At 40.3% G+C, this 22951-nt stretch overlaps 1 protein-coding gene across 9 annotated transcripts in view; it reads left to right on the plus strand.

Moving 5' to 3' along the window:
* RALGAPA2 (Ral GTPase activating protein catalytic subunit alpha 2) overlaps window positions 1-22951 on the plus strand; it is a 320763-nt gene that overhangs the window by 181030 nt on the left and 116782 nt on the right. For all 9 annotated transcript variants that reach the window (XR_012519285.1, XR_012519286.1, XM_074406179.1 and 6 more), the window contains 3 exons: window positions 439-622; window positions 18910-19681; window positions 20574-20645. Coding sequence is in view for 7 of the 9 variants with exons in the window: in XM_074406179.1 (XP_074262280.1) it covers window positions 439-622; window positions 18910-19681; window positions 20574-20645 (1028 nt within the window). In the remaining 2 variants the exon portion in view is untranslated. The remainder of the gene's footprint in view (window positions 1-438; window positions 623-18909; window positions 19682-20573; window positions 20646-22951) is intronic.

The following is a 22951-nucleotide window of genomic DNA, read 5'->3' on the forward strand; positions in this document are numbered from 1 at the left end:
CTGTCATGAGTAATACTAATTTAAACTCATGACTGGTCATAACATGCACCAATGGTCTCTGCTTGTTGTGCTCATTCTACCCTCCACCGTGGCTGGCCCATCCCACCACTACCCTTCATCCCCTGATTAGTTCCTTCTACCTGTGTTGCCTTTGGTGGACAGGAGCAGGGCTTAGGTGTGTGCAATCACACAGAATGTGGACAAGAACTTTTTAACTTTTACTTTTCTTTTGCCTTGAAACATATTTCTTGGCATTGACATGAAAGAATCAAAATAAATTTGCCAATAGCAAGAAGTATTTAAGAATGGAAATAAGCAATGTTTTCAAGTTTTACCAAGCAGGAGTCCTAGCTGCTAAGTGCTACAGTAGTTCTGACAGACTGTCAGAGGACATGAGGTAGGTAGCATCCATGGTGCACATGGCCTCTGTTTTCACAGGTTCTGCACTGCTGTGTGTGTGGCTCAAGCACATACACCCAACAGAGTCACTACACACTGACCCTGGCTGACTTGTCATCCACGGATTATGACCCCTTCCTGCCACTGGCAAACGTGAAGAGTTCTGAGCCGGTCCAGTATCACACATCGGCAGAATTGGGGAACTTGCTGACTGTTGAAGAGGGTGAGTATTCTTTCAAGTATGAAATCTTGTGGGAAGGAAAAGGAAGGATTTAGCCTTTTGTTCATGCTTTCTGTACTATTTTTAAAAAAATCTATGATAAAGTTGAAATCCTAGTTCCTGGAGTCCTCTGTGATGGCAAATTGTGCCTTGTTTCTTCTTTTTTTTTTTTTTTTCTATTTTTTTTCTCCTCTTCTTTGTTTTCCCATTTTAGTAATTCAAATGGTTTTTGTATTATTGAAGACAGGTATGTCTCAGATCCATGGAGCTCACAAAAAAAGGCTCATTTTCTATCCTCAAGAAGCTTTACATCTAATGGAAAACACACAGTGAAGTCCAGAAGGACTCATTGTGGACTGGTAGGTAGCACCATGAGGGCTTTCCATAGAGAAGGACTTAAGCCAGATTTAGCACGTTGGGCAGGTGTTGAAAGGAGCTCATAGATTGTTCCCAGTTAGGAGAACGTCATAAAAAGAGATGGAAATTTATTTCTTACAGTTTTATATTTGCTCTGCTCATAGCAGAGAGTCCTTTTGTTAGTATATGGGGATTGTCAGACTTAGAGCCTGCTGTATTTCTTACTTAAGCACCCCTCTCCCCAGAATGATGAGAGCCCAGTTTGGGGCCTCGGAATGGGAGTCAGAATGTGGGTGTATCGTATCATCTATGCATATGATAAAATTGCATGGAACCAAACACACACACACAAATGCATGCATGTAAAACTGCTGAGCACTGAATAATATAGATTGATTGTATCAATGTCAATTTCCTGACTGTAATATTGTCCTATAAATATGTAAGATACTACCACTGAGATGAAAGGTATTTGAGGTCTCTATGTATTATTGCTTACAACTACGTGTGAATCTTCAGTTGTCTCAACACTAAAAATTAAAAGAAGGCCGAGCACAGTGGCTCCCACCTGTAATCCCATCACTTCGCGGGGCCAAAGCTAGTGGATCACTTGAGTCTGTGAAGTCTAGGCTGCTGTGATCAGTGCCACTGCACTCCAGCTTGAGCAACAGAGTAAGACCCTATTTAAACAAACAAACAAACACTTTAAAGAGATGTAGGTGTAAAGTGTTAGATCATCTGTGAAAAATTTATGGACTTTACAATTTAAAAACTGGGCCCAAGACTAGAACTTTGTGGGTAAAAACATCCTTAAGGACAACAGAGTGAGGGAATGTCACCAGGAAAGCAAAGTCAGCGAAGTGGAAAAAGGACAAAGAAAGACTCATTTCTGGCAAGTCAAGGAAGAAAGTAGTTAAGAACTTGAGAAAGGTCAGCAGTGCTAGTTGCTTCAGAAAGCTTAGGGAAGGTGAGAATGAAACAGCTGTTTTATTTCCCAACTAGGTGTTCGGTGGTAGGTTTTGCCAGAGCACTTTTACCAGAGTGGCGGGTCCAACCAGGTAAAATGATCAGGTGACCTGTGCAGTGACCACTCAGATCCCTGAATCAGACTCCCTTTTGTGAGTCCCTTGGTAGAAGGAGGAAGGCAGCAGGCAGTGGCCAGGTGAGGGAGGACGCAAGGTGCAGGGGTATGCTTGCAGCACTACAGAGTCTGGAGCAGGGTTCAAGCTAACATGAAGGGGAAGGTGTGGTGAGGAAGAAAAATGCAGGACTGGGGGTGACAGTCATGAGCAAGGCCTTAAAATCTAGCAATCCTGATTTAGATGAGCAAACTGAGGTTAAGGGATACTCCCAGGGATGTAGACAAGTCAGAAGTAAGGAAGGGAGGTGGAATTTGAACCTAAGATTTAATGACCAAGTTCCTAAAATATATTATTTACTCTGAGATTTTTGCCATGGAGTAGACTAAGCACTCTTGTTTTGAGTTGTGTTGGTGGTGGATGGTACATGGTTCATTTTCACACTGTTCTCTTGACTTGTTCTCCATTTATTTAATCATTTAATTGTTTATTTCTGGAGCTCCACTGTCTGTTAACTGCAATGTCTGCTTGACCTTTTCCCCCATGATGATAAATTATTTTTTTTCCAGTAATCGAAATAACTCTTAATCCATTTCTTTTGTTGTTGCCTACCGTAAGTTCATGTGTTATAAGAAAATTAACTTATTTTTTCCTAAGGCCATTAATTTATATTCACCCTACATGAATATGTCCCTAAAACATCGCTATCTCTAAAATAGGTTCACCATTTATTATGAGTTGTCACTTAAAAATAGCAGAAGATAGGCCGGGTGTGATGGTTCACGCCTGTAATCTCAGCACTTTGGGAGGCCGAGGCGGATGGATCACAAGGTCAAGAGATTGAGACCATCCTGGCCAACATCGTGAAACCCCATCTCTACTAAAAATACAAAAATTAACTGGGTGTGGTGGTGTGCACCTGTAGTCCCAGCTACTCGGGAGGCTGAGGCAGGAGAATTGCTTGATCCCAGGAGGCAGGTTGCAGTGAGCTGAGATCATGCCACTGCACTCCAGCCTGGGTGACAGAGCGAGACTCTGTCTCAAAAAAAAAAAAAAAAAAAAAAAAAAAAAGTAGCAGAAGATAAATAGGTTATTGAAAAAGGGAAACCTAAAAATACACATTTAAATTCTGGTACCATTTTTCTTTCAGTGTACAGTACTCTTTTCCCTGAATATTTCTTCTCCAGAAAACCTCAGGAGCTGATGCAAACATTCCCAAGATAGTTCTAAAGTACTAAAAATAATTACTTAAATTTCTATCACAAGCGAGTTTTTAAAATTCACTACTGTATTAACTAAGCAAATCGGCAAGATGATTAAAAACATACTGGTGTGGGCCAGGCGCAGTGGCTCACACCTGTAATCCCAGCACTTTGGGAGGCTATGGCAGGCAGATTACGAGGTCAGGAGATCAAGACCATTTTGGCCAACATGGTGAAACCCTGTCTCTACTAAAAATACAAAAATTAGCCAGGTGTGGTAGCGAGCACCTGTAATCCCAGCTACCCAGGAGGTTGAGGCAGGAGAATTGCTTGAACCCAGGAGGCGGAGGTTGCAGTGAGCTGAGATCGCGCCACTGCACTCCAACCTGGCAACAGAGTGAGACTCCATCTCAAAAAATGTCTCTTAGGAGAAATACCTAATGTAGGTGACAGATTGATGAGTGCAGCAAACCACCATGGCATGTGTATACCTATGTAACAAACCTGCACATTCTGCACATATACCCCAGAACTTAAAGTATAATTGAAAAAAATAAAAAAACAAAAACACATTGGTGTGCACATGCTTAGTAAGTGGATACGTCATACAGAGAGTGAAAAGAAAAAATAAAGGTGATAGTTTAGATATTTTAGGTTAAGCAAGAAAGAGCTCACATTCAAGGGTATTTTTTTTCATTCAGTGTCACACTTCATCATCCGTATCATCCATAACAAAACTCTGTGGTCAGGGTAATGTTTCTGACAAACAGTATTACATTTTAATCTATTATTTCCAGTGATTCTTTCATAGGTCACTACCTACTCTTTGATGTAATTACTACTTTCAAATAAAGTTACAAGCAAAAGACAATGTTCACCTATCCACAGCTGAGGTGGCTGCTGGCCCAGCTCAAAAGAAAGCCATTAATGGCAGACGTGTGTGCCCAGGTTGCTCATCATTAGTACCTAACTGCTAAAAAGAAGGAGAGGAACTTGTACAAAGGAAAGTTAAAGGACAACATTTCTATAAATTTAGAAAAACAAACATATTTGGAATCTTTTTTTTTTTTTTTTTTTTGAGGCGGAGTTTCGCTCTCGTTACCCAGGCTGGAGTGCAATGGCGCGATCTCGGCTCACCGCAACCTCCGCCTCCTGGGTTCAGGCAATTCTCCTGCCTCAGCCTCCTGAGTAGCTGGGATTACAGGCACACGCCACCATGCCCAGCTGATTTTTTGTATTTTTAGTAGAGACGGGGTTTCACCATGTCAACCAGGATGGTCTCGAACTCTCGACCTCATGATCCACCCGCCTCGGCCTCCCAAAGTGCTGGGATTACAGGCTTGAGCCACCGCGCCCGGCGCGGAATCTTTTTTTTTTAATCTATTATTTAGTATATGGGGATTGTCAGGACTTAGAGCCTGCTGTATTTCTTACTAAGCCTGTGGAAGTCATGAATTTGTTTTTCCATAAATGTAGTCCAGAGTTTCTCTTTATTTTTCAGGGAACCCACAGGTAGTTGATTCAGCAGAATCTGCCAGGGAAGGATGATTATTATTTCACAAATATTCCTTTTCCTTACTTTTCAGGACCAGAGATATTTGGGGTTTTTATTGAATGTGTCATGATTTATGATTTGATTAGTGTGACTCCAGGTTAATTTCCTACTATAAAATTCAGATCCATTCACAAAGTACACATTTATGTTTACCTTAGATTGAAAGCACAACCTATGCGAAGAAGTAATCTATGTATAAAAGTAGAGAACAGATGATTTTCAGGTTACTGTTTTCTGCCCTGGGCCTCTATCAGTTTGGACCCTTATTGTAGAGTTTTATAGCCAGTTCTGCCATGTCATCACTACAAAGTGTTTCACCTTTGAACTCGTGAATTCCCCACTTGCTTCATGTTTGCTGTTTGGGCCATTAATGTTTCTGAGCTTGGACATTAAATTTTATGCTTGTGTGGAAATTACATACACTTGTACTAGGCTTGGGGAAGAGGAGACAGATGTAGATTACCTCCTTTGCTTCTAAAAATTTTATTTTGCATTATTGACTCCAAATGAATTCTTGTTCATTGAAAAGAAAAAATTGAGAAATCCAAGAAAACGGAGGACAGTCTTGTTCTCCTTAGACATTACACAGAATTTCTTAGATTCTGGCATTTGATTGTTTCTTTCTAGGATTTATATGTCATAAAATTGATGTGTTATAAATAAGTCAGCAGGATTTTTTTTTATGTCTAAAGGGGAGCGTTTTTAGCATGAAAAAGCATATTTATAGGGTTTTTCTGTCTTAATTTTTGGTTTCTCATGTGAATTTAGAACTGGGTATTTCTTAATAAAGCTTTAATTTCAATATATAAATCTTAGTTTATTTAAACATCTAGTGAATATTTCATTAAAATTAAAAGGTTTCATTTTCACTTGTTCTTAGATTAATGCATCATGCTTTTATGAATTTGGCAGATTAAAATTTCCCTAACTACTGTCAGCTTAAGTAGTCATTTCAATCCCTACTTATGGACTCAGTTGATCTGCTTCTCCCTTATACCTCATGTTGCAAGGCCCACTTATGTAAACTGTTGTCAGTCTTTCTATACATTTGAAGTATTAAGATCTTTGCAAATCACTTGGGCATTTAATCATCAGTTACAAATTTAGTTAAAACCTCTTATATATTTCTATAAATTGTTAATATGTCACATTCTATTAAATATTTAGAATGCCCTAACAAGACATAAATTGTCACAATGATTATTAAGCAAATTGTTTAATATATATTTAAGCAGTCACAAGCTTAATTCAGTTTCTTATCAGGTCTACCTTTACCCCACTGATTGGGCATGGTCACCTCTGGCCTTCTGTCCTACCTTCCAGCCACCCCTCTACTACAGAGTTTGTCCTCCTCACCAGAGCCCTCTCATCTGTCAACTTTACGGACTGAGACATTTTTCTTTTGTTTTTATTTTTGCTGTGTCCACAGATTTTTAGATGTCCCTATATTTATCTGAGTTGACTTTTTTCAGCCATCTATTTAAATTGTACTTTTAAATTAAAATATAATTAGTGTCAAAAAAGGAAATAGATGAAAAAAAATTTTAGGCTAAAAAAGTGAAACATTCTAAGTTCAGACTGAAATCTGGTGGTGTTCAGTTTTTGGTTTTGTTTTTTAATTTTTGTTTTAGTGTCGGGGGTACATGTGCAGATTTGTTACATGGATATATTGCGTAATGCTCAGGTTTAGGATACGAATGAGCCTGTCACCCAAGTACTGAGCATAGTACCCAACAGTTAGATTTTCAGCCCTTGGCCGTCTCCCTCCCTCCCCCTCTCGTAGCTCTCAGTGTATATTACTGCCGTCTTTATATCCATGAGTACCCAATGTTTAGCTCCCCCTTACAAGTGATAACATGTAGTATTTGGTTTTCTGTTCCTGTGCTAATTTGCTTAGGATGATGGGTTCCAGCTGCCAGAACATGATTTCATTCTTTTTTATGGCTGTATATTATTCTATAGATTATATGTACCACCTTTTCTTTATCCAATCTCCCATTAATGGGCACCTAGGTTTGTTCCATGTCTTTGCTATAGTGAACAGCGCTACAGTGAACATATAAGTGCATGTGTCTTTGGTGCAATTATTTATTTTCTTTGGGTTATATACCCAGTAATTGTATTACTGGGTCAATGGTAGTTCTGTTTTAAGTTCTTCAAAAATTCTCCAAACTGCTTTCCACAGTAGCTGAACTAATTTACATTCCCACCTAACAATGTATAAGTCTTCCCTTTTCTCTAAAGCCTCACCAGCATCTGTTGTTTTTTGACTTTTTTTTTTTATTATTATACTTCAAATTGTGGGGGTGCATGTGGAGAACATGCAGGTTTGTTACACAGGTATACATGTGCCACGGTGGTTGGCTGCATCCATCACCCCATCCATCATCTACATTAGGTATTTCTCTTAATGCTATCCCTCCCCTAGCCCCCCACTCCCCAACAATCCCTGGTGTGTGATGTTCCCTCCCTGTGTCCATGTGTTCTCATTGTTCAACTCCCACTTATGAGTGAGAACATGTGGTGGTTGTTTTCTGTTCTTGTGTTAGTTTGCTGAGAATGATGGTTTCCAGCTTCATTCATGTCCCTGCAAAGGACATGAACTTGTCCTTTTCTTATGGCTGCATGGTATTCCATGGTGTATATGTGCCATGTTTTCTTTACCCAGTCCATCACTGAGGGGCATTTGGGCTGGTTCCAAGTCTTTGCTATGGTGAACAGTGCTGCAATAAAAATACATGTGCATGTGTCTTTATAATAGAACAATTTATAATTCTTTGGGTATATACCCAGTAACGAGATTACTGGGTCAAATTCTTTGGGCATATACCCAGTAATGGGAATGCTGGTCAAATGTCTAGTTCTAGATCCTTGAGGAATCGTCACACTGTTCTTCACAATAGTTGAACCAATTTATACTCCCACTGTAGACATTCTGACTGGTATGAGATGATATCTCATCATGATTTTGATTTGCATTTCTCTGATGATTAGCAATGCAGAGTAGTTTTTCATATGTTTGTTGGCTGCTTATATGTCTTCTTTTGAGAAGTGTATATTCATATCCTTTGCACACTTTTGGGGGGTTTGGGGGGGAGTTGAATTAAGACTCCTTATAGATTCTGGATATTAGACCTTTATCAGATGCAGTTCATAAATATTTTCTCCCACAGGTAATCAGTGTACCATGACGGTACACAGATTTTTTTCTTTTGCTGTGCAGAAGCTTTTTAGTTTAATTAGGCCCCACTTGTAAATTTTTGTTTTTGTTACAATTGCTGTTGAAGAGTTTATTATAAATTATTTCCCAAGCCCAGTGTCCACAGTTGTGTTTCCTAGATATTCTTCTAGGATTCTTATAGTTTGAGGTCTTACATTAAATCTGTAATCCATCATGAGTTAATTTTTTTACGTGGGGAAAAGTAAGAGTACAGTTTTATTCTTCTGCATGTAGCTAGTCAGCTATCCCAGCAATATTTATTGAAAAGGGAGTCCTTTCTCTGTTGCTTATTTTTGTCAAACTTGTCGAAGGTCAGATAACGGTAGGTGTGTGGCTTTATTTCTGTGTTCTCTACGCTTTCCCATTGGTCTCTGGGTCTCCTTTTTGTACCAGTACCATGCTGTTTTGGTTACCATAGCCTTATAGTATAGTATGAAATTGGGTAATGTGATCCTTCAGCTTTGTTCTTTTTGCTTAGGATTATTTTGGCTATTAAGGCTCTTCTTGGTTCTACATTAATTTAATTTTTTTTTCTAATTCTGTGAAAAATGACATTGGTAGTTTGATAGGAATAGTATTGAATCTGTAAATTGCTTTGGACAGTATGGTCATTTCAACAATATTGATTCTTCCAGTCCATGAGCATGGAATGTTTTTTCATTCGTTTGTGTCATCTGTGATTCCTTTCAGCAGTGTTTCATAGTTTCTTTGTGGAGCTCTTTCTTTTCCTTGGCTGACTGTATTCCTAGGTATTTTATTTATTGTGTGTGGCTATGATAAATGGAGTTGCATTCTTGATTTGGCTCTCAGCTTGAACATTATTGGTATATAGAAATGCTACTGGATGTTGTACATTGACTTTGTATCCTGAAACATTACTAAAATTGTCTGTCAGTTCCAGGAGGCTTTGGTGAAGTCTTCAGGGTTTTCTAGGTATAGAATCATATCGTTCACAAAGAGAAGGTTTGAATTCTTTTCCTCTTTAGATGCCGTTTATTTCTTTCTCTTGCCTGATTGTTCTGGCAAGAACTTTAAGTACTATGTTGAATAGGAGTGGTGAGAGTGTGCATGCTTGTATTGTTCCAGTTCTCAAGGACAATGCTTCTAGCTTTTGCGTTTTCAGTATGATGTTGGCTGCAGATTTTTCATAGATGGGTCTTACTATTTTGAGGTATGTTCCTTCAGTGCCTAGTTTGTTGAGGGTTTTTATCATGAAGATACATTTACTGATAACTTTCCCTGCATCTATTGAGATAGTCATATGGTTTTTGCTTTCAATTCTGTTTATGTGGTGAATCTCATTTGTTGATTTGCGTATGTTAAACCAACCATGCATCCCAGGAATGAAACCTACTTGTGGTGGTGAATTAATTTTTGATGTGCTGTTGGATTTGGTTTCCTAGTATTTTGTTGAGGATTTGTTGTTCTTATTTAGAAGAGTTTCGTAGAGAATAACTAATGCCCTGTAATGTGCTTACCATGGACCAGACATTATTGGAAGCATTTCTATATTAACTCATTTAAACCTCACTATTATTTGATAGGCACTGTTGTCATCCCTTTTTACAGATGAGAAAACTCAGGCATGGTGAGATTAAGTTCCTGACCAAGGTTACATAGTAAGCACGGAAGCTAGATTTGTAGATACAAATCCTGCCTCCTGAATCCAGCTTATTAGTGCTAAGCAATACTGCTTCACATGTACAAAAGAGTTTTTGAATACAACGGGATGGACTAGATCAAATATATATGTATTCGTTTTCTATTGTGAATGTAACAAATTACCAGACTAATTTTTAAAAGTTTGGAACTATTGATCAATATGGGTCATATATTCTGTGTGTCTGTTTATAATGTCTTTCTATATGTATTTTTCTCCTATCTGTGTAAAGAAGACTGGATATAGGCATCTATGGATGGTCCTTAAGGATCTCTTATAAGATTGGTCTAGTGGTAATGAATTCCTTTAGTGTTTGCTCGTCTGGAAAAGAGTTTATTTCTCCATTGCTTATGAAGCTTAGTTTTGCAAGATATGAAATTCTTGGTCAGAATTTCTTTAAAAAAAAAATAGCAAAAGTAGGCCCCCAGTCTTTCCTGGCTTATAAGGTTTCTGCTGAGAAGTCCCCTGTTAACTTGATGGGGTTCCCTTTGCATGTGTTCAGGCCTCTTTCTCTAGCTTCCTTTAACATTTTTCTTTACTGTTGACTTTGGAGAGTCTGGTGACTACATGACTTGGTGATATTTGTTTGGTATGGTATCTGGCAGATGGTCTCTGGATTTTTATATCTGGATGTCTACCTCTCTAGCTAGATAGGGAAATTTTCTTGAATTTTTCCCTTAAATATGTTTTCCAAGATTTACTTTCTCTCCTCCTCTCTCAGGAATGCCAGTAATTTATACATTTGGTTGCTTTACATAATCCCATATTCCTTGAATACTTTGTTTAGTTTTTTAAATTATTTTTACTTAATTTTTGACTGACTGGGTTAGTTCAAATGAACAATTTTCCTGCTCTGAAATCCTTCTGCTTCGTTCAATTTATTTATAATGCTTTTCATTGTATTCTGAAAATTTTTACGTGAGTTTTTTCATTCCAAGAGCTCTGATTAATTTCTTTTAAAGATATTCATCTCTTTCTTCATATTGTGGATTGCTTTTAGATATTTCTTTGTGTTGATTCTCAACCTTGTTTTGGATCTCATTGGGCTTCCTTGCAATCAATGCCTTGAATTCTTTATTAACCATTTCTGAGTTTTCATTTTGGTTAGGGACCATTTCTTGAGTGCTACTGTGATACCTTGGTGGTGTCACTATATTCAGATTTTTCATGGTGCTGGAATTCTTGCACTGGATCCTTCTCATCTACAGATGCTGGCATTTCTAATTTTTGAAATTATTTTCATGCATGTAGGATTTTTTCTTTTTCTTTCTGTTTCTTTCAACCTTCCTAGGGGATGTGACTGTCAAGTATGCTGGGTAGGGTCTTTTGACTTTGCATCTTTATTATTATTTTGCTTTAAATTTCTTTTTCTTATTTCATGAGATTTTGAGAGACAGATGGTCTTTGGTTACATGGATGAGTTCTTTAGTGGTGAATTGTGAGATTTCACCACTAAAGTGTACCCATCACCTGAGCAGTGTACAGTGTAGTAATAATTTGTCTCTTATCCTTCACCCCCTCCCACCCTCTCCCCTTCCCAAGACCCCACAGTTCATTATGTCGCTCTGTATGTTTTTAGGTCCTCATAGCTTAGCTCCCACTTAGAAGAGAGAATATATGATATTTCATTTTCCATTCCTAAGTTAATTCACTCAGAATAATGGCCTCCAATTTTGTCCAGGTTGCTGCAAAAGACATTATTTCATTACTTTTTATGACTGAGTAGTATTCTATGGTTAATGTATCCCACATTTTATCTACTCATATGTCAAGGGGCACTTAGGCTGGTTCCATATCCTTGCCATTGCAAATTGTGCTGCTATAAACATTCATGTGCATGTGTCATTTTCATATAATGACTTCTTTTGTTTTGAGTAGATACCCAGTAGTGGGATTGCTGGATCAAATGGTCATTCTACTTTCAATGCTTTGGGAATCTGCATACTGTTTTCCATAGTGGTTGTACTAATTTATAATCCCACCATCAGTGTAAAAGTATTCCCTTTTTGATACATCCATGCCAACATCTATTGTTTTTTGACTTTTTAATTACGATCATTCTTGCATGGGTAAGGTGGTATCTCATTGTGGTTTTAATTTGCATTTCCTTGATGACTAGTAATGTTGAAAATTTTTTCACATTTGTTGGCTGTTTGTGTATGGGGTTTTTTTTTTTGTTTTTTTTTTTTTGTTTTGTTTTGAGAAATGCCTATTCATATCCTTTGTCCAGATTTTGATGGGATCATTTGTTTTATTCTTACTGATTTGAGTTCCTTGTAGATTCTGGATACTAGTCCTTCACTGGATGCATAGTTTGTGAATATTTTCTCCCAATCTGTGGGTTATCTGTTTACTCTGCTGACTATTTCTTTTTCTTTTTTCTACTTCTTTTGCTCTGCAGAACCTTTTAAATTAGGTACCATTTATTTATTTTTGTTTGTGTTGCATTTGCTTTTGGGGTCTTAGTCATGGATTCTTTTCCTAAGCCAATGTCCAGAAGAGTTTTTCCAATATTATCTTTTATAATTTTTCTGGTTTTAGGTTGTATTAGTCAGAGTTCTCTAGAGAGACAGAGCTAGTGGAATATTTATATATGAAAGTTTATTAAGCATTAACTCCCATGATCACAAGGTCCCACAATAGGCCATCTGCAGGCTGAGGAGCAAATAGAGCCAGTCTGAGTTCCAGAACTGAAGAACTTGGGGTCCAATGTTCGAGGACAGAAAGTACTGAGTACGGGAGAAAGATGTAGACTGGGAGGCTAGGCCAGTTTCTCTTTACATTTTTCTACCTGCTTATATTCTAACCACACTGGCAGCTGATTAGATTGTACCCACCCAGATTAAGGGTGAGTCTGCCTTTTCCAGCCCACTGACACAGATCTTAATCTCTTTTGTCAACACCCTCACAAAAGAGGCACACTCAGGATCAATACTTTGTGTCCTTCAATCCAATCAAGTTGACACTCAGTATTAACCATCACACAGGTCTTAGATTTATGTCTTTGATCTATCTTGAGTTGATTTTTTGTGTAAGGTAAGAGATAGGGATCCAGTTTCATTCTTCTACATGTGACTTGCCAGTTTTCCTAGCACTATTTCCACACTTTTATTTTGAGCTTATATTAATCATTGTGTGTTAGGCAAGTCTCTTGAAGACAGCAAATATTTGGTTGGTGGTTTTTTTTTTTATCTGTTCTGCTGATCTGTATCTTTAAGTGGAGGATTTAAGCCGTTTATATTCAATGTTTACATTGAGATGTGAGGTGCTGTTTTATTCATATTAGTGGTTATCTAGATACATTTTTTATTATGTTATTGTTTTGTTTTATAGGCCCTTTGAGATTTATGCTATTTTGATGCATATCGAACTCTTTGGTCAAGATTTAGAACTTGTTTTAGCATTTCTTGTAGGGCCGGTTTGCTAGTGGCAAATTCCTCAGCATTTGTTTGTCCGAAAAAAGACTATTTTTCTTTCACTTATGAAGCTTAGTTTTTCAAGATACAAAATTCTTATCTGACAATTATTCTGCTTAATGAGATGAAAGGCAGGACCCCCATCCCTGCTAGCTTGTAAGGTTTCTGCTGAGAAACCTGCTATTAGTCTGATAGGTTCTCTTTTATAGATTATCTGATGCTTTTGTCTCACAGCTCTTAGAATTCTTTCCTTTATGTTGACTTTAAATAGCCTGATAACTATGTGTCTTGGTGATGATCTTTTTGTAATGAATTTCCCAGGAGTTCTTTGAGCTCCCTGTATTCAGATATCTAAATCTATAGCAAAGCAAGGTAATTTTGCCTCAACTATTTCCTCAAATAAGTTTTTCAAACATTTGACCTTCTCTTCTTTCTTGGGAATATCAAGTATTCTTAGGTTTGGCCATTTTATGTAATCTCCATATTTGTTGGAGACTTCTTTTATTATTTTTTTTAATTCCTTTTATCTTTGTTAGAATGGGTTAATTTGGAAGCCTTGTCTTTGAGCTCTGAAATTCTTTATTCTACTTGTTCTAGTCTAGTGTTGAAACCTCCCCGCACCCCCCCCACCCCCATCCCCGCATTTTATATTTCTCTGTGTCTTTCATTTCTACGGATTGGTTTTTCTTTATGGTATCTGTCTCTTTGGAAAATTTTTCATTCATATCCTGAATTTTTTTTTTAATTCTTTATGTTGCTTTTCACTATCCTCTTTTATCTCCTTGAGTAGCTTAATAATCAACCTTCTGAATTCTTTATCTGGTATTTCAAAGATTTCATCTTGGTTTGGATCATTGCTGGGGAGCAAGTGTGATCTTTTGAACCCTGTTTTGTCATACTACCTGTATATTCTGGTTCCTTCTCATTTGTGTAGACTGTTTCTTCAAATTGTTCTTGAATTTATTTTCTATTTGACTGTATTTATTTTTTATTTTCTTTTTCCCCCTCTTAAAGATGTGACTTTAATGTTTATAGTTTATTATAGCCTAATTTGATTTTGCTGCTTTTAGGGGCGAAGATGCTGTATGAGTTTCTTGGTTATACAGAGTCTTTGCATGCTGACTTTCTCAGATGCTGATTGTAGTGAGTGCTCAGTGTGTGGGCAATTTCACTGTATACTGTGGAGTTGGAATGGCAAGGATCTCTTGAAGCTTATCTCATTCCCCCATGGTATGCACTTTTTATTTGTTTAATTTTTCCCCAGTATTCCATTTACTCTGTTGATGATCCAGGCTTCAGGCCAGTAGGGGAAGTATCCCTAGATATAAACCGGTTACAGCTAAAGCAGGTGGTTAGATACAATACCCAATGGTGGGCTGAGGCCCTAGCCTTGGTAAAGGTAGCTAGGGGATCTCTCAGATGCACTGAGTTTTATCAGGGTGAAGAGTGGGAACTAACTCAGCTGGCCTGTCAGGCCAGCAAGAAAGTTATCCACCTCCCAGCCTTACTTCTGTCCTAATATTTCAGCTATTCACCTCAGACGGGCACTTCTTTTCATTTGTAGGAATGAGGGATGTTGATGTTCCATATAGAAAGGAATTGTGACTCTGCCTTTTGTGCAAGCCTGAACTTAGAGAGTGCTTCTCCTGTGGGGATGCAGTCACCCTGAATTGTTCCAGGAGGGCTCTCCATAGGTGCATTCATGCTGAGTTCCCATGGGAGAAGTTGTAGCTGTGTCTGTGGTGGTGGACAAGGTGAGGAACAAGGACCCCTTCTCCACAGCCTTTCACAAGCATGCAGGCTGCCTGCCTGTTGGGGTAGAGGTGCAGATCTCTCCCTGTGCATCCAGCACTGCAATTGTGTCTTTGCTACAGGAAACTTCCCACCAGCAGAAAGACATGGGACTCAAGGTTTGCTGTACAAATCCTTTTGTCCTGTGGGGTGTTCCCTTGATGTGGTGCTCTCCCCCTTCCCCTAGGAATAGGAGTTCCTCATAGCCAGACTAAATTGATTGCTACTGCTCTTCTGGGTCTAGCCACCCAGTGGGGCTGCCACACGCCAGGCTGGTGCTGGGAAATGTCTGCAGTTGATCCACTGATGTGGCCTGTCTTCAAGTCGCCGAGCAGTGGGTATGAGCACTAGCTCTGATGGTGGTGGCAGGGGAGTGATGTAGACTCTGTGAGATTCCTTGGTTATAGATATGCTTAGTGTGCTGGCTTTCTTGAATGTTAGTTTTAATTGTAGTTAACTTTCACATGGACAGGCTCAGGACCTCTGATGGCTAGAGTATTATAGGCACTGGTGATAGCTGAAGTCATGCAGCCATTTTCTCCTTCCTGGGCATAGTATAGATGTTGTAGTGGACTGCATGAGCTAGCCTCCAGCCAAGAGGTGGTGCTTGGAAGACAGCACCAGCTGCAGTACTAGCTGTGGGATTTGAGCTGGTCCTAAATTGCCTAGGGGAAGCAATACGGTTTCTGAGGCAATGGGCAGGGCTGTAGAGCTCCCACAAGTTTATGTTCTTTGTGTTAAGCTGCCAGGGCGGGTACAGGGATACCACCAGGTAGGGATAGGGTTGAGCAGGTCTGTACTCTGACTCTCCCGGAGTGAGGCCAGCCATGGCTCCTTTGAGGGTCAGGGAGTGGTTCTCAGGCAGCTGGGATAATGTTCCAGAGGGTAGTATAACTGCCTCTGCTGCATAGAAGAATTTACGATGGGAGTGGAGAGTAGCAGGCAGCAGTAAGCCTCACCCAGCTCCCATGCAGTTGGCAAGGCCGATCTCACTCCCTGTGTGTTCTACTAGCAGCACCAGGTTTAGATCCAGGCAGTTTGCACACAGAACCCAGACCTGCCCCAAACTGTAAGCTTTCCCACCTGTGCCCCTCCTGTCTGCCCATGAAACAGATTTATCTGCAATGCAAGTCCCTGCCCCCTGGATTCTAGTCAAGGGAGTTCATTCCTGCTTAAGATTATATCATGAAATTCAGTTAGGAGCATCTTTCATTCTGTAACCCCTTTCTAAGCCAGTTGGCTGGCTTCCCCAAGGTCCCTGTGAGATGTATTTAGGTATGGCTTCCCTTGGTCCATGCTGGGAACTGGGAATGCCTGCAAGGTGTTTCCTGCTGCTACTTCTACTTTTATGTTTCTCATCACTCCCTTAAACAGTTCCAGCTCTGGGTATGGTTAAAGCCTTCTCCTATGGCCTGGATTTTCGGATTCCCTCATGGGGATGTGTATTCTGAAGGTAGTCTCTCCCCACTAACACTGAGGATTTATAGTTTTTCACCTGTCTCATAGAGTAGACTGCAGTCTGCTGTTTTGTTTTGTTTTTGGTTTGTTGTTGTTGTTGTTTGAGATGGAGTCTCACAGTGTCACCCTGCTAGAGTGCAGTGGCACAATCTCAGCTCACTGCAACCTCTGCCTCCCTGGTTCACTCACGGGATTTTCCTGCCTCAGACTCCCAAGTAGCTGGGATTGCAGGCGCATACCACCACACCTGGCTAATTTTCTGTATTTTTAGTAGAAAATATGTCACAACTGACATATTTTCACTATGTCAGCCAGACTGGTCTCGAACTCCTGACCTTGTGATCCACCCACATCTTAGCCTCCCAAAGTGCTGGGATTACAGGCATGAGCCACCATGCCTAGCCAGCCTGCCGCTTCTTTCAAAGGGTCTATGGATTCTTGTGGTTTTCCTGTTGAGTTTCTGTATTGCTCCTTGGAAAAAAGTTCACAGTGTGAATCTCTATACATTATTCTGTCCTTCCCAGTGGGAGGGGGATGCTAACACTGCCTCCAACCTGCCATCTTCTGGATTTGCTTCCATAGCCCTATGCACTTCTGTCAGCAGGTTTTATATTAGGCTGTGCAATTTGACTTACAAGCCAGTAGATGGTGTTTATAGGTAAAAGCTGGCTGTGGCCAATGTGGCTAGGTATATACTTGATCCTTGTTTACCAGGAGAAACTCTCTGTTGCCTCAGGCAATGGGGTGATCCATGAAGTGCACAGTAGTCTGAGCTCCCTGTGTAGCTCTAGGTGGGCAGGGGGCAAGATGGATCGGGACAGGTGCCCTGGTGTTGGGCACAAGCACCAGTGCTAAGGGAGAATCCAGTGAGTGGCCATCAGGTACCCAGTGGTGTGCCTAGGCGTGGAGCTGGGAAATTTCCTTGGCCCCTAGTTCTCTGCATAGGCAGAGGGGCAGCCTAAACTCCTGATCAGGAGAGTGAGTTTGGGTGCTCCAGGTACCTATAAGTCTGCCTGGGCTTGGATTGCAAAGGGCCCTGCTATTCTACAATCTCTGCATAACAAAGGTTGGGTAGCTCAGGCTGGTAAGTCAGATAAGCAGGCCCTGCAACTGCCTGGAGATATACCTGGGCATGGGGTGGAGAGTACCCCACTTCACCATGGTCTCTGCACAGGAAGGGCAAACTGGCTCAGTTTGCTGATTCAGGTGAGTGGGTGCTCTGAATGCCTGGAGATCTGCCTGGGCATGGAGTGGAACGGGCCCCACTGCACCATGATCTCTACAGGAAGGGTGTGGCAGCTCAGGCCACCAATCTGGGCGAGGAAGTGTGCCACATACCTGGAGATCTGTCTGGGTGTGGAGAGGGTCCCCCTGCACCAGGAATTCTGCAGAGGAGGGATGGGAACACTCAGGCTGCTAAACCAGGCAAGCAGGTGCTCTCAATGCCTGGAGACATGCCTGAGCATGAAGCAGAGAGGGCCCCTCTCCTCCAGGATCTCACATAAAAGGTGGAGCAACTCAGACTATCAGTCCAGGTGAGCAGGTGCTTTGAATGCCTGGAGAATCTGCTTGGATATGGAGCAGAAAGGGCCCTGTTGCACCACAATTGATGTACAGGAAGGGTAGCATGGCTCGGGCTGCTGGTCCAGGCAAGCAGGTGCTCTAAATGCTTGGAGATCTGCCTAGGCATGGAGTGGAGAGGGCCCCACTGCATGATGATGCATACACAGGAAGGTTGGGGCAGCTCAGGCTGCCAGTCTAGGAAAATATCTGCCTTTGCTGCCTGTAGTCCTGCCTGGGAGTGGAACAGAGAGGACCCTGTTGCACCAGGATCTCAGCAGAGCAGCCTGGTGCACGCAGCAATGACACATGCAGACTGATTCTATGTTGCTGAACTGACCCTGGTTGCAAGTCTCATAGCCCAGGAGAAACTTTAGTTGTAGCAGCTCTCTTCTCCCATCCCAAGCCTGCAGTAGTGAAGAGCACATTTTCAGTGCCTACTGCTAGGGCATGTTACACAGTTCTGGCTGTGGAAGTCCCTACCCCACTCCAGAACAAGTGCTCCAATCTCTCAGTCCCAGGTCTAGGAAATGCCTGTGGCTTTTTCTGGTGTCTTTTCCTCTTAGCACCTCCAGGCCTCTCCTCAAGATAGCTCTGAGGCTTAGGAGAAACATCATTCTCTGCCTTGGCCTGGGTTGGTTAGATCCCCAGTGGAAAGGTAAATTACAGAGGGAGATTCTTTCTCTTTCATGTACTAGGGCTTCACTCACTCTTTTATCAGCTGGATGGCATTACAGGGGCCGTTTGCCTGTGTGGTCGTCCGTAAGATCTGGGTCATCCTTCATGATTCCAGTAGAGTCCCATTTTCCTTCTTGAATTAAAGCTCAGAGAGTTGATCTTTTTGCACTATCTTGCTATTTCTAAGTGGCCAAGGCACACTAAAAGCCTATAATCTACTATCTTGGAACCACCCCCTGCCCCCCAGAAAAAGGTGTTTCATTTTCATCTTCATTCACTACTGACTCTTTATGTTTCTTTACTGTTGTTTACAGAGAAGAAGAGAAGAAGTTTGGAGTTGATCCCTTTGACTGCTCGAATGGTGATGGCCCACCTGGTGAACCACCTCGGGCACTACCCCCTCAGTGGGGGCCCTGCCATACTGCACAGCCTTGTCAGCGAGAACCACGACAATGCCCATGTAGAAGGCTCCGAGCTGTCCTCTGAGGTGTTCAGAAGCCCAAACCTGCAGCTGTTTGTATTTAATGATAGCACCCTCATCTCCTACCTTCAGACACCCACAGAAGGACTGGCAGGTGGATCACCAGTGGGCCCTCTCTCTGATGTGAGAGTAATTGTGAGGGATATCTCAGGGAAGTACTCTTGGGATGGTAAGGTTTTATATGGACCTTTAGAAGGCTGCTTAGCACCCAGCGGAAGAAATCCTTCATTTCTGATTTCAAGCTGGCATCATCACACATTTGGACCTCAGAAAGACTCGTCTCAAGTTGAGGAAGGGGATGATGTTCTTGACAAATTACTTGAAAACATTGGCCACACAAGTCCTGAATGCCTTTTACCATCACAGCTAAATCTAAATGAACCTTCCCTACCCCCATGTGGCATGAACTATGACCAAGAGAAGGAAATCATCGAGGTCATTTTGCGCCAAAATGCTCAGGAAGATGAGTATGTCCAGAGTCGTAACTTCGATTCTGCAATGAAAGTCACCAGCCAAGGGCAGCCCTCCCCAGTGGAGCCCCGAGGACCCTTTTATTTCTGCAGGTTGTTGCTTGATGACTTGGGAATGAATTCTTGGGACAGAAGGTAACAATCCACATAGACCTCCAGCTACTTTATCATTATTTTCATGTAATTGTCCTTCCTATCAGTTTGCAGTTGGGGAAGAAGAAAAGATTGGAAAGATTGGAGAAGAGAGAATGGAGATTTTTCTCTATTTGCAGCCTATTTTCTGCTACTAAATTAAAACTTGAAATGAAATTATGCTGTACTGGTATGCAGATTGAATTCCAAACATCTGTTGGATATTTTAAAGGATATCAAGCAGAGAGAAAGTGAGAGAGAGAAAGAGTGTGTGTGTGTGTGTGTGTGTGTGTGTGTGTGTGTGTGTGCGTGTATGTGTGTGTATGTGTGTTTGTGTCTAATTACTGCTCTGTCCAATATTATTTCTGCCTTCATGCAAGATGGAAATGAACTGCAAAGGTGAATAAGCCACAGTCTAACCTTAGGTCTAATGGGGGAGGTAGACTTGATAAAACTCTGACATCGGATAGAATGACACAAGAGTTCAAGAGTAATGATTAAATCCAATGGGAAGTACAGAGCAATGGAGAAGACTTTGTGGAAAGGGGTGGATTTGACCCTAATAGTAAAATGGAGTTTTTAAGAACAGAAGTGGAGAAAAGGGATTCACAGCAGAGCTGACACTGGAAACAGACACAGGCACATGCAAACAAGTCACACACTCACCGAAGAGCCATCTGTGTCACTGGGTAGTAATGGAATGCTGGTAGACTTTTTATACTTTTGCATGTCTTAAGGAAGATGGAGTTCATTCTGTAGGTTTCTATCATCACAAATCTTTTGTGAGTGAGGTCATAGAGGATGGATGATAGGTATGTTTATTAAATAACTGATTGAAAGCGGCAAAATGGTTCCATAATCACGTGGTTTTTCTTCCATCCTTTTTTCTTTATAGGAAGAATTTTCATCTGTTGAAGAAAAATTCAAAATTATTGAGAGAGCTAAAAAATTTGGACTCCCGCCAGTGGTATGTAGAAGTATATCAAGCTCCTTTTTTCCTGTTTGTCTGTGGGTATGCTTGGATAACAGATACAGCTGCAGGAATGAATACACTTACTGAGACATCCAAGGGTAGTTCTGTAACCTAGCTTCCAGTGACATTTGCACATGCCATACTGTTGGTATTTTTTACTATAAGGAATAAACTTTCATGTTTGATACACTAAAAAGAGGCCACCACTCCCATCTATTCTGTAGTTTTGATTATCTTTCTTTGTTGCAGCCAGTAGAAATTTATTCTTATTTGATCTCTGCAACCACCTCTTTTTGATGAAGAAAAAGTTTACCTAGGTTAAACAGCCCGTGGTTGCTCATACCGTATTATCTAAAGCCAAGTGAGTCTGACTTCAAAATCCATGCTGTGAGCCACGACACTAACATTCTGTACTTGTGGCTTCGTAGTGTTGGAAAGGTTAAAACCAGTATGTTGTAATTAATAACTCTGTTAATAAGCCTCATTCTCCAAAGCTGATCAGACTCTCAGATCCAACCCTGTTCTATGCTACTTTATAAGCATTTTTAAAGATGATCTCAGAACCATGAAAAGTGTTTGATTTGGGGAATGTATGTTTCCAAAATCATCTAAGTCAAGAATAAGTATAGTACTTGGTACATAACAGATGTTTCAAAGTTTTGAAGAGAATAAGCCACCTCCTTAATCTTTAGTTTTTAAACCAAAATCTAAAAAAAAAAAAAAAAAAGCTTCATTTCCTTTTTATTCCCCTTAGGAATATCCTAATATTCTGTCAGCTTTCATATGAAAAATTCAGGTTGTTTTCCTCAAGTTTATTTTTCAGCTCTTCACACTATATTTTATTCACTACATTTTTCTTACTACTCATTAATTCATAAATTTTTAAATCTATTAGAGCTATCTGTTTTTAGAGGGTGGTACAGTTGCCGGCTAAAAAGCAAGAAGGAAGAAAGGAAATAACAGAGCCCAGCTTTATCTTTACGAAGCCATGTCCTAGCATTTCAGATAATTACTAGAGCTCTTTATTCCGTTCATTAAATCCTTCATTCATCCACTGTCATGATTCCTTTTAAGGCATGAGCTTCTCCTGCTTGTACTTATAGTGATGGGTTATGGCCTGCTGAGTTAATATTTTCACCATCGTGTGTGTTTCAGTGGCTTAGTGATGGTTTTGATGTTTATTTTAGAGTTTTGATCAAATCTCAAAGTGACACTTACTTACATTTTATTTTCAAGCAAACTCTTGGTTCCTGTCGCTATGATTTGCCTATCACCTTCGCAACTGTGATTCTTCTTTGGTGTTTTGAATTCTTGAATTGTGTATAGACCCAACTAATAAAGTCCAGTTGAAATTTTTTTTAAACACTTAGAAGATGATATTTCAGACAAGTCCTTTGGTAATGTCGTTAAGAACTGAGTAGATAAAATAATATTAAACTTACTCACAACTTTGTATTGTTTCCATCCTTCAGAAGCATGTGGTATTAAGATGGATTTGTTTGTATTGATCATTTTGTGAGAATTGGAAGGGCATAAGTTTTCTTTTCTTTTATTCTTTTCTCTTCTACTTTCCCATCTGTCTCTCTAGTTACTCAGGACCCCTCATCACATCTCATAGCTACACACATGTAGAGGCATGAACTATTTTTGTGTATGTTTCCAAGTCTTGGGAATGTGACAGGATGGCTGTTCGAACCTGAATTCCTCTCAGAAGGGAATATGCGGGCCTTTTCTCCTAGGTGGCCTTATTATTCTCTGGAGAGTGATAAATATTTCAGTATCAAGAAATATACAGACATTTTTTAAAAATACAGAATTAAAATATTCATTTGCCAGGCACGGTGGCTCAAGCCTGTAATCCCAGCACTTTGGGAGGCCGAGGCGGGTGGATCACGAGGTCAAGAGATCGAGACTATCCTGGTCAATATGGTGAAACCCCGTCTCTACTAAAAATACAAAAAAAAAAAAAAAAAAAATTAGCTGGGCATAGTGGTGCGTGCCTGTAATCCCAGCTACTGAGGAGGCTGAGGCAGGAGAATTGCCCGAACCCAAGAGGCGGAGGTTGCAGTGAGCCGAGATCGCGCCATTGCACTCCAGCCTGGGTAACAAGAGTGAAACTCTGTCTCAAAAAAAAAAAAAAAAAAAAAAAAAAAAAATATATATATATATATATATATATATATATATATATATATTCATTTGTAGTTTTACCTGAGTAAAGGAGCCGTTCTCTGTCCAGAAGCCTGCTACAGCTCCATTGCCATTTTAAATGTCTTTGTTTCTTGATTTATTAGGTGAGA

The sequence above is a fragment of the Saimiri boliviensis genome, chromosome 9 (genome assembly GCF_048565385.1).
Source record: "Saimiri boliviensis isolate mSaiBol1 chromosome 9, mSaiBol1.pri, whole genome shotgun sequence".
In the NCBI taxonomy this organism is placed as follows: domain Eukaryota; kingdom Metazoa; phylum Chordata; class Mammalia; order Primates; family Cebidae; genus Saimiri; species Saimiri boliviensis.